Raw genomic sequence first — 11,561 nt, 5'->3', positions numbered from 1 at the left:
TCAAGGCTGACTTGAACATCAGAGTGTTTGCTCCCTTGTACAAGTCCGTCATCGATAAGAGATCTCTCTACTCACTCTAATTTGCTCTAGCTCACTCAAGCGATTCACCTCGACTTGGTCGGCCAAGACCGTTTACTTTTCTAATAAAAATATTAAATTAAAAGCTCATAATTTTTTATTTTTTTTAGTTAACTAAAAGTCGTCAATTTCGTAGCAGAATTGGATGGAGTAACTGGGCCGAGCTTGTAGCAGCAGATTGCATTTTTCTGAAAGAGAAACCACGGCCCAATGGTATAAGGCCCAAATTACGGCCCATAATTGGTGACGTTAGAGCATGCGTCCGTCTAGAGCCGAAGTTTGGAATGGAAAAGAAAGTTGTTTTATTAAATATCTCCGCCGATTCATTCACCGACTACGAGCCGTCAACGACGAGTTCTCTCTTCAAACCGCTTATCTTCCATTTTTTCCTCTCTATATTGGTTGATTGTTCATTGTTTCTCAGAATCGATTGAAGTTAGAATCTGAAAACTGCGGAGAAGAATCAGCGGCAGGCTTCAAGAAGAGGAAAATGCCGGGCCTAACCTGTAACGCCTGCAACAAAGAATTCAATGACGCAGAGGAGCAAAAGCTCCACTACAAGTCCGAATGGCACCGCTACAATCTCAAGCGCAAGGTTCTCTCTCTCTGAAACTCTTTATTTATGCTGATAGTTGAAATCAATCTGGTGGGTTTATTGAAATTGGAGGTCTCTTTCTAATGGGGCAGTGGGAACGTTTTTGATATTTTTATTTTCCTTTCTATTTTGGTGTTGGTTTTATCGTGACCTGATTATTTCGATTCCCTCGTTATTATTTCTGTATGTGTTTGTTAGAAGCGAATAATTTCCACGTTGTGTTTTCGGGTACCTCGCGTTTTTCTTTATGAAGTTAGCTCAAATGATTGTTCTAAAGAATTGTTCGTATTTTGAGATAGATAGTTTGAATTTTAGCGGCATTAGCTGCTGTTGTCTGCTCAAACAGTTTTAGGGAATTGGCCTTGAATGAGTCGATTTTTTTTTTTTAAGGAACTTGTTAAAATTCTGGAATATGGTTTGCATACCGGGGGGGTTCTGTTCCTTTTCTGTTTACCATTGTACATGCTTGTAAATTTGTAGCGCTATCATGCTTCCGGTGTCTCCAAAAAAAAAATTTCTCTCTTCTTTATTTCTTCTACTTTTTGTTTCTGTAATTTAGTTGAAGATATCAGAGGATTTTTTTGTCGAGTTTTGTTGTGCGGAGAAAGCCTGTTATGTATTTTGCAGATGATTTTTCTTACTAAATATAGATCTAGTTGCTTGAGGATTTATTGTCTTCGTGACTTATTAGTCATCATGTGGTTGCTAAGCAGTTCTTTTGAAGAGCTTATTAGATTTTCGATCCTGCTGAAGACACCTAAGATGCCATAGGCATTTTCAAGAGACAATAATTTTATTGACAAAATCCCCACATTAACCTGGCTGTACTTTTTGATTGTTTTGGAAGTGTCTCTGTGAATGAGGTATCATTTTGTTTTGAAAACCCACCCTTTCTTAGCAATTATCTAATTATATTGTGAATGAATCAGGTAGCTAATGTTCCTGGGGTTACAGAGGCCTTATTTTTAGCTAGACAATCTGCTGCTGCTGCACAAGAGATTGACAAATCAAGAGAGACCTCAATGTTATACTCTTGTGGTCTTTGTGGCAAAGCCTATAGGAGTGCCAAGACTCATGCCCAACATCTTAAATCTAGGAGTCACATCGTCCGAGCTTTGCAAGGAGAACACGACCAAGAAGTTGAAAAGCCAATAATTAAGCCCCTTCCTCAGCGAATTTCGAATAAGCCTCCTCATCAAAGTGAGGAGGAAAAGAGTGAGGACGAGTGGGAAGAAGTTGACCCTGATGAAGACTTGGTTATTGATGCTACAAAGTCCCTAACTGATTTATCTGTTAATGACTCAAATAATGATGTGGATGGTAGTGAGGATGATGGTTATGAGGCCATTGAGGTGGATTTGGATCCATCATGCTGCTTCATGTGTGATCTAGAGCATGATACCATTGATAGCTGCATGGTTCACATGCATAAACAACATGGATTCTTTATTCCCGACGTTGAATATTTGAAGGATCCGAAAGGCTTCCTTACATACCTCGGCCTGAAGGTGCCAAAATAAATACCCCCTTTTTTTTCTGTTTGCTCTGTAAAATCAGAAATTGATTTTCTTCTCTTTCATGCTTGTCCAGGTGATGAAGGATTTCAGGTGTCTGTACTGCAATGATAGGTGTCTTCCTTTTAGCAGCTTGGAAGCTGTTAGGAAGCATATGGAAGCTAAAAGCCATTGCAAAGTGCATTATGGCGATGGAGATGATAATGAGGAAGTAGAGTTGGAGGAATTCTATGATTACAGCAGCAGGTGCTTATTCTTATATTTCTTGAATTTACAAGTTCTGATAGCTTTAGCTAGACATGGTTCCTCAGTTGAGTTGGTTTTTGTTTTCTCTGGTTTTGGTGGTACAGTTATGCGGATGGAAGTGGCAATCAGCTGGTACCATCAGGTGCTGCGGCCAATTCTGTTGAACTTGGCAGTGGTGGAGCTGAGCTCATCTTAGTTCAAAAAAATAGTGATGGGCAATCGACCAAGACACTTGGTTCGAGGCAGTTTCTGCGTTATTATCGTCAAAAACCACGACCATCTCCTGCAAATGATGTGGCCATAACTGCAGTATTGGCAGCAAGGTATATTCTGATCTTTCACCGATGTGAACCTTCAACTGATATAAATCACAGGAACTCATGATTTATTGTTTTCACCGAGAAAAAATGGGAGAATACAATGGGCCTACCAAGAGAAATCAATGAAAACGAGGCCTGGAGATTATTTCAAAAATCGGGGCGTGGGTTCAACATCTTAAGCTTGGGATTTTAGTGGAGAGTTTAGGAAGCATAGGTTTAGAAAAAATGTGTTTGGAATGCAGGTTTGGGAAGATTGGATTTAAAAAAAAAACTTACTGTGTGTGGTGCCCAACCCACGCCCCAAACGATCCCTTAGAGACTCAGTCATTGGAACGTAGCTATTGCCCTGTCTCGAACGGAAGGTGAAACAAGACTTCCTCCGTTATCGAGCGACACTATTTCTTACAAATCAAGCCAAGTCTTTAAAGAAAAACCAATGCAGTATTTTTATCGATCGAGGAAGTTGATGGGTGAACGTGATCATGATGAGAGATTACATTTCGAATTGCAGGTACAAGAGCATGGGATTGGCAACTGTCCAGTCAAGAGAGAGGACGATTAGGATGAAAGTGATGAAAGAAATCAATCGAACCGGGGTGGAAGCCATGCGTACGAAGATCGGATTGAAGAACAACGTGATCCGAAACCTGCCCAAGAATGTTCCATTCTAGTGGGGTATTTTTCTAGCCTTACATCACATCATAATTATTAATTCAAATGCTTATGATAGAAGAACAATCGGCTCTAATAGGGTGCGATTGTATTGTTTTGTAATCTGGGATATTTTCTGCTTGTTTTCTTTTAACACTACATAGATTTGTTTGTCTTTTTTATGGTTGATTTGCCATTTTCCAGATTAAATAAGTTTTCCATTCTAATATGAAGTTCTATATTTTTCCATTTTGGAAATTGTTTTATAATACTCTTCAGTTCTCATAGATAAACCAGTTTTATTTTTAGTTTTCCTTTGCCTTTTTCTTTTAAAAAAATTCAAAATAGTGATTCGAACTTCATTAACCTCTTTCTATAATAATTGCCGTATTTTGGAAAATGAACGCTAAAGAAAATGGACAAGAGAAGGAAAAAAGTTAAGCTAAGTCAATAATATAATTGTGATCGATTTGCATTTTTAGCTAGTTGAAAAAATAAATTAATAATAAATTTGATTCTGACTGGTATGTTTGGTTCCATTTATTTCTGGCCTTAACTTCATGTTTATGGTTAACAATTAGTTTTCAAAATTTTGATTTAGTAATAATATATTAAATTGGTTTAAAAAATGCTTTTGATTTTTGTACTTTCATTGAAGAACAAATTGATAACAAAGTATAGATATCTCAACTAAATTGATAACAATATATGGTTGTTGCATGACTTAATGAGATTTTTTATAGTAGAAATTAAATTATTATAAATAGTTAAAATTTTGAGATTAAATTGTTACCCAGTCTAGATGATTAAAATAATTGTTTAATGACTAAATCATTAATTTAGCAACTAAACGTGTTTTTTAACTTATATTGAAATACAACCGTTAAAAGATCTTATTAAATTCAAGGTAGCTGCATTTGGAAAGTTTAAAATTAATATATTCAATCGTGTAGTGAGTGAAAAATTGTATGAGCAAATTGTAAAGGCATATAAATCAGTTGAGTTTTTAACAAATGTTAGGAAAAAAAAAACATTAAAATCCGAAATAAAACAAAGATATTAGAATTTCCTTTCTGTACTTTCTAAAATATTATGTTAAATTTCAAAATGATTTTGGCATGATCAACTAAAATTGCTTCTTTTCATAATAATTTTAGCATGGTGGAAGCAAGAAAAAACTCATTTTGAAAATTGCTTGATTCGATTTGGTTTAATCTATAAGTTTAACATGATACAAAAATAGTAACCAACCGAAGTAAACATGTTGGAAAGAAAAGTTAGAATGGCCATGACCCTATTGCATTTCAGCCCTCGGGCCTCCCATAGTCTTTCTTTCATCCAACTCTCACACGAGATAACAAGACAGCCAAACTCGCATCCAACCGAAAGTTTCGATTGCACTACAGTTTCACAAGATTAAATCTTTTTGGTTTATCATGCAATGTAGTCGTCGAGGCCAAGGGCTGAAATGCAATCCAATGTAAATGTTACCTCGCAAATTCTTTTATTGTGTTTGGTTACATTAAACGTTTTTATTGAAAATTTGCTTCACTAAAAGCGCTACGTCTAGAGGTCATCCAAAACTCGCAGTTTTATGGACTACAACTAACATGTAAAATTGATATACAAACACCCATAGTTTCCCTTACAAATTACATGTACTTCGTCAGAACTCTAATTTCTCCATACTCATATGTGACCCATTTTCTGCATTGTAGCTACTCAGCTACAAATAATACTAAAAGAAGAAGCCATAAATTTATCCAAAATTATGCCAAAAAGTTTACCTCAAATACAAGATATGTTGTGTAGATCCATTACTCAGGATCTCCAATTAGTTGGGTCACAATGCCGACCGCTATGGTTCTGCCCAACGCTCTCAGAAACACCCTCCCGAGAGCCCGACTAGTCGAGAATGCTTCCACACAAACTGGACTTGGCAAAACAACCTGAGAGCAAAGAGAAAGAAGAGGTGGTGATGCTGCAAGTGGCCTGCAAAGTGCAAATTATGATTGAAACAGAGAGTTGTAGCTTTGGTTCACCTCAATCACTGCACTTTGTTTAGCACTGAGGCAACGCGGCGCCTTCTTTGCGACCTTTCCCGTCTTTGAATCAATCAACGACACTATCCTTGCAACTCTAGCAGCCTCCTTCGCGTGGTGTACATGAACTTCCAACTGGTCATTTTAAGAACCCGGATCAATACTCAATAATGAAAAGGAATCAATAGAGGCATGCAGAATATGTACCTGAGATCCTATCAATATCGGCGTAGCAAATTCCAAGGTGAGAATTTTCAATTCCAAATGTTTTGCAACAGCAACAGGAAAATCAGGATGGCATAGAACTCCCCCAGCCATCACGCTACTTGCTTCGACTCCTTGTAGAGTAACGGTCACATTGTCTCCTGCTCTAGCAATCTTGCACGCCTGAGAATTGCGTTCTAAAGTGCGCACAGTGCCTTTATCTCCAGATGGCATGACTAGAACCTAGTTGGCAAGTTAAAAAAGTTCACATTGTTCCTAAGTTTCAAAACATCATATTTTAACCTTAAATGTCGGAAAAATGTTTCATGGAATAACTATCATGTTAATGACACAAATGAAAATACATCGAGGTAAGTTCTATGATGATGTGACTTCATGTATGTAGCCGACTTTAAATGACCCTGTAAGTAACAAATGCAAAAATTAAATATTCAATTGGGTATGCTCATCTGCGAAACATAAATCTACACTCGATAAAGTCAGCTGAGTCAGCTTACAGGCAGCACGTACCTTGGATCCAGACTGGAGAGCTCCAGCTTCCAGTTTACCACAGGCAGACACTTGTCCTAGAGAAAGTGATTTAATAACGTCGCATACCGGCATAAGCAGTGGCTTTGAGAAATCTCTGGTGGGTGGTTGAAGGGAATCAATTGCCTCCAACAGATTAGGTCCACGATACCTGCATACAGATTACCGTTTGTGAGATCAATAGCATAAGACTTTCTGGGAAAGTAGGGGTGCTCCTTTCTTAGCTACTTTCTCAACATTATCAAATTTATTTTCTGTAGTATTTCTTTTCTTCTGAAACCACAAGGATGCTCCTTTTTGTATGAGCCCACTACAAAAATTGCTACAGGAGAAGAATAACCTTCCACCTGAGCGCAGACCAAAGGCAGTAAGAAAATGCTCCCCAATTTGTTTACACCAAAAGGAAATGGAAGAGACATCCTTAAGAAAAGACACAGAGCAGAAGACTAGACTCCATTACTCAATCAAACTTGTCATTAACTATGGAAGCTTTGCTTTAATTGGTTGAAGAAAGGAATGCATGCAACGCTCACCAGGACAAAAATTGAGCATCAGAAGGGGCAGTCACCAGATTTTGATTTGCCATGGCACTCAATGGAATCCAAGTCAATGATGAATCTTTATAACCACAAGAACGAAAAAATGTTCCAAGTTGCAACTTAATAAAGTCATAGCGATCTTTGGAATACTTCACCACATCCAGTTTGTTAACTGCAACAATAATCTGATCAACACCAAAGCTTCTGATCAATTGCACGTGTTCTCTTGTTTGCCCCTTTGAACTGTCCAAACCGGCTTCAAATGCACCAACAGAGGCATCTATAACAAGAATCGCAGCATCGGCTTGTGTTGCCCCAGATATCAAGTTTGGAACAAAATCTTTATGGCCTGGAGAATCAAGCACAACAACATGATACCTTTTGGAATCAAAATAAGCAACACCAACAGTCATAGTTATTCCTCTCTCCCTTTCCTCTGCACTCTCATCCAGTGCCCAGGCATAAGCAAAGGAACCCTTGCCCTGAGGAAAAATACCAATCATCAGTTAACAAGTCCTAGATGAATGAAAAAAACAATAAAAATTTTTACCTGGGACTTTGCTTCTTTTTCATATTTGTGCATTTCTTTTTGGGATACACGTCCCAATAGGTGCAAAAGTCTTCCAGAAAGAGTTGACTTTCCAGAATCAACATGACCGACCTACAAAATGTTGAATAAAAATTTATATGCCATGATACAGATTGATGTAAGGAGTAAAAAAAAGACGCCTCGAAATAACTCATAAGCCGTTATTGGTGGACTTACTATAGCAAGATTCAGCTGAGTCAAATTATCGGCAGCTTGATCAGGCAGCATCCATTTATCATGTTTATACTGCACATTTGACGTTTTTCCTAGCCCATTAATATAATTTGCATAGGCAGATTTGACATTTAGAACCATGTTGTTCAAACCACTGGCAAGATTTTGGGGCTTTTCCCGCTCCACAGAAGAGTTACTGCTCTCATCCGTGCGGCCAAATTTGCCTGCAGACTTTGATGTGGAAGTGCTTGATGACCTGTTATCATGTGATTGTAAGTTCATAGTTGCACTAATTGATGTACTACGCTCTTCAACGACCGCTGTACTTTTTCCAATTGAGGAGCCCGAGCTGTTTGAACTTTTGGTACTTGATTTACTATCTCCTAGACTGTCTAATTTGCCCTTTGGCAATATAGCAGATGATGCACTTTTTGAAGTCAATGTTGCATTATTTGCACCTTCCTTAGTTATGCCTGAAGAAAATACTGAAGAGTTGAACTCTGTATGGCTGACCGCTTGAAAATGGAGAATCAATAAAAAGACGGACTTTAATCAGATGGCAATATTAGGAACAAAAATACATATTAATTAATTTAGACTCAGAAAGACCAAATAACCAACAATTACAATGAAATTGAAAAGTAGGTAGGGGAAATACATCCTTCTAAATGAAATTGAGTTCAAGCTGAAAGTCAAGACCACGCACTAGACGAAAAGTTTGAAGCCTGATTTTAGCATTAATTGATCAAGGTAATCCTAATATCAAATTAATAACCAAAGATGTCAAAATGTTGTGGTACAATAGATATCTGGTTATCAATATATTGCGACAATCAAGTAATGGAGATGACAAAATGTCAACATATGTTTATGAGCTTTTATTTTCCAAAAATTATACTTTAGGTCCATCATCTTCAAAATAAGTTACATGATAGTTAATCCAGACCTATCATTAAGTCTAGAAACTTGGATATGAATGACCCCAACTTTAACTTGAAAACAAAATAATCCAAAAAGATTTTAGCACAGAACCAAATTGAAAAGCGAGAGAGAGTAATTGATCCTCTAATAGAACTATATAAGAATTGCTTAGGAGACTGCATACTTGAGATAATAAAGGATAGAGGGCATTATATCTGACATAAGATAATGACAAAAAAAAAAACAAAAAAAACAAGCTAGTAACATCATGGCTTCAAACTATCTGATCTTGTCATTCAAGAAGACTACAGGAAAAAGACCTTACAACTAGCCTCACAATAAAGCACCAGATGTTTTGAACATAGTATTTGAATTTATTATATACTACGATGACAACCAACCTTCTACGAATACGAAGGAAATGCGGAACAAATATGCAATAATATAACAACCTTTTGAAATATAGGCAGGTAACCCCCACCCCCAAAAGTATGGGCAGGGGTCCTAAACTAACAAACACTTCTTTGAAAAATGTTTTTAGTTGACACTAAAGATGCTTAAAGCAATTAACTTGAACCTTGAAACCAATAGATGCTAGCGACCCTTCATTTTCTTCAGTCTATACCAACCAAATGCTTCAGCATCAAAAAGAACAGCACAGATGCACAAACATCAAATCGTCTAAATGTACGTCCATAGATTTGTTGCTTTCTCGAGGTTCGGTAGCAAATTTTTTATTTTGCTTCTCAACTGATACTAAATAAACAACGAAATCTGCAGCCACCAAAACATGTACCTTTTAAACCAACTTTGGAGGAACGCATTCCATTAGAAACCACATCATCTGGGGATGGAATATCAAACTTGAAAGGGACTGTATCATTCCACATGAGTGAGGTTAGAAATCTAATGGAATCATTAACTGAAGATGTTGTCTAACAAAGAAAAGATATCTCTGAGTAATTACTTGAAGATATCTTTTAGTGATTACTTGTAGGTCAAAAAATATGTTGCATTCATTCATTGGATGTCTTCAGGAAAGCAAAAGGTATCTTTTTAGATTTCATTATTGTTTAAAATAAGATACTTTAAGCAACTTCAGTCTAGCTTTAGGTATTGAGGAAGCAGACCACAAGAGGACTTGCTCTAATTCTGTGGATCCACGTCTTACTGAGAATCAATGAGCAAAGTGCAAACCTATATTAGTACGGAACTGACTACGGGTACTAAAAGCCTTATGGAATTCATGCAAATGGCCCCGGATATTCCCAATCTTGTGGATGTTACCTTCCCTTTCCTCCACAAATTCCTCATTCTGCTCTTGAAATTTTACAGCACTTTTAGGTATCTGTTTCGGCATTGATGATGCAAATAGAGACTTGGCCATTATAGATACTCCGGAGTCTTTGCAAATGTTCTCAACTGCATGAAAGAGATCTAATCTATGAAAGGGGAACCAACTATCAAGGGAAGTTTAAACAAAAAAAGACACTAAGCCTCGTTTGGAGCTTCCTCGAAGCATAATTAAGTCAAGTGCCGATTCTGTTACCTAATGCAACTAAAATACTAAATCAACCATAAACCTTCTGAAAAATGGAATATTGAATATAAAGAAAAGAGAGCAGATGAAAATAAAATGCCACATGCAAAATAGTCGCATAAAACGCCATAACAAGGGCAGTGAAGTCTGTTTATACTTTATACAGCACTTGATTTAAGTACCTGTTCTATCATCGCGAGTATTGCTGTTGTTGACCAAAGGGATGCGCAGAACCCCACATATATCACATGCAGAAAAACTGTCTTCATTGTCGTAAGTACAAATTGGACATCGCCAAAGCTTATGCCCCTTAGTTTCTTCCTTAGTCTCATGTGTTTTGCCTGTTACGGTAAATAAAAGCCAAACCGTTTGGTATGACAGAGACAGCAACAAAGTATCACCATAACATCGCGAATTACAGCAACAAAGTATCACCATAACATCGCGAACTGACTGACTGCTCATAATAGGACCAAGAATAGTCTACTCCAAACTTATTGATGAGTATGTTGATTTAATTAAGGTCAATTTTCCCATTTCATTATATCAATGAAATCGTTTCCTTTCAAAAAAAATATTGATTAAGGTCAATTTTATGGGAAAGTATAAGAACCAATATTAGGGTAAGAGTTAAACTACAGTTCATAGCAAAATTAGTGCCCGCCAATCATCTGTCGAATCGTCATTTAATTACTTACGTGATCGTAATGCTCCACGACTCATTGAGTCTAGTTTATTACTTAAATTTGCTAAATTCAAGGTAAAGTTCCCGGAGTTATGAAGACGCCGAAATTAAAAGTTGTTAGAGAGATGTTTCTTGCCTTTTTCTTCTACTTCAAAATCGTTGTCGTAATAATCATAATCCTCATAGTCGTCGTAATCTTCGTCGTAATCAAGACCGTGGCTCACCTTACGAGGCATTGTTCTACCAATAAAGGAAGAGATATACAGGTCAGAATCTCGGAGAAAATGGAAAATATATGTTCTTCTATTGATCCCATTCCAGAAATTCCAACATATCATGAAAACTGAGCTACCTTTATCATGCGATACGTTCTAAATTGACAATTTAACTACTTCATCGTGTAAAAATCTTCTCCAGCGGGCGAATTAGATAATTATCACCACCTTCGCAACTTCAAGCAAGCAACCGAACATATGAAAAACCCAGAAGTACATGCACTGATTATGAACTGCACATATATTCCTCCATTATTCGCCTGGACGAAGCCGCGCCGCGTAACCGTCAACTGAAATCAGCAGAAACCAGAATCAGAAAAAAAGGAATCGCGTGTTTCTCTCCCCGTCATTCTCGGGAAACAATCAGAAAAAAAGGTAACGCCCCATGGGTTAGGGTTTACCGGGGACGACAAGCAATCAGAGAATCTTCATGAACCGGTACGGTATGAGCTCGAGCTTCAAATTCGTAGTTCAGAGGCTCCTCTTCTTCTGCTTTCTTCCCCAGATACCGGATCCGAAATGAGGCAATAGTATTTATAGGTAAAGGTATGCCCCGGGAGTCCGCTTAGTTAGCGGGTCGAGGCCCGTGTGGGAGATGTTGATGGGCCTACCTCGGTTCGGGCCGTAGGCCCAACCCAT

General features: G+C 37.5%; 2 protein-coding genes across 10 annotated transcripts; one reads left to right on the top strand and one right to left on the bottom strand.

Moving 5' to 3' along the window:
• Positions 1-364: 364 nt before the first annotated feature.
• Positions 365-3,653, top strand: LOC111011294 (Zinc finger protein 622). The gene is made up of 5 exons (XM_022285004.2): positions 365-673; positions 1,603-2,181; positions 2,264-2,433; positions 2,538-2,756; positions 3,265-3,653. The coding sequence occupies exons 1-5, from the start codon at positions 569-571 to the stop codon at positions 3,422-3,424; spliced, it is 1,233 nt and encodes a 410-aa protein (XP_022140696.1). The 5' UTR covers positions 365-568; the 3' UTR covers positions 3,425-3,653.
• A 1,324-nt stretch (positions 3,654-4,977) lies between these two features.
• LOC111004793 (Translation elongation factor EF1A/initiation factor IF2gamma family protein) lies at positions 4,978-11,432 on the bottom strand. Of its 9 annotated transcripts, none has more exons than XM_022275985.2 (13): positions 11,324-11,432; positions 11,000-11,212; positions 10,784-10,887; positions 10,145-10,303; positions 9,620-9,844; positions 9,219-9,296; positions 7,505-8,016; positions 7,289-7,399; positions 6,733-7,220; positions 6,182-6,350; positions 5,654-5,893; positions 5,447-5,581; positions 4,978-5,353 (listed from the first exon to the last, which is right to left on the bottom strand). In XM_022275985.2, the coding sequence occupies exons 3-13, from the start codon at positions 10,881-10,883 to the stop codon at positions 5,222-5,224; spliced, it is 2,349 nt and encodes a 782-aa protein (XP_022131677.1). In that variant the 5' UTR covers positions 10,884-10,887; positions 11,000-11,212; positions 11,324-11,432; the 3' UTR covers positions 4,978-5,221. The 9 variants fall into 9 exon arrangements, with proteins under 9 accessions (XP_022131677.1, XP_022131681.1, XP_022131690.1 ...); XM_022275989.2 differs by having other exon boundaries at positions 7,505-7,974; XM_022275998.2 differs by having other exon boundaries at positions 9,710-9,844.
• Positions 11,433-11,561: the final 129 nt, after the last annotated feature.

This window comes from Momordica charantia (assembly GCF_013281855.1).
Source record: "Momordica charantia cultivar OHB3-1 chromosome 11 unlocalized genomic scaffold, Mcharantia_2.0 BLBB01000011.1, whole genome shotgun sequence".
NCBI classification, from domain to species: Eukaryota; Viridiplantae; Streptophyta; class Magnoliopsida; order Cucurbitales; family Cucurbitaceae; genus Momordica; species Momordica charantia.
This window is presented reverse-complemented; position numbering and strand designations above follow the sequence as displayed.

Coding starts and splice junctions, on each gene's coding strand:
- LOC111011294 (XM_022285004.2), top strand. CDS start 569: ATGCCGGGCCTAACCTGTAACGCCTGCAACAAAGAATTCAATGACGCA. Junction 2,182..2,263: donor TTACATACCTCGGCCTGAAG/GTGCCAAAATAA, acceptor ATGCTTGTCCAG/GTGATGAAGGATTTCAGGTG. Junction 2,757..3,264: donor ACTGCAGTATTGGCAGCAAG/GTATATTCTGAT, acceptor TTCGAATTGCAG/GTACAAGAGCATGGGATTGG.
- LOC111004793 (XM_022275985.2), bottom strand. CDS start 10,883: ATGCCTCGTAAGGTGAGCCACGGTCTTGATTACGACGAAGATTACGAC. Junction 9,297..9,619: donor TCAGTTCCGTACTAATATAG/GTTTGCACTTTG, acceptor GGAATGATACAG/TCCCTTTCAAGTTTGATATT. Junction 6,351..6,732: donor GATGCTCAATTTTTGTCCTG/GTGAGCGTTGCA, acceptor ATCTGTATGCAG/GTATCGTGGACCTAATCTGT.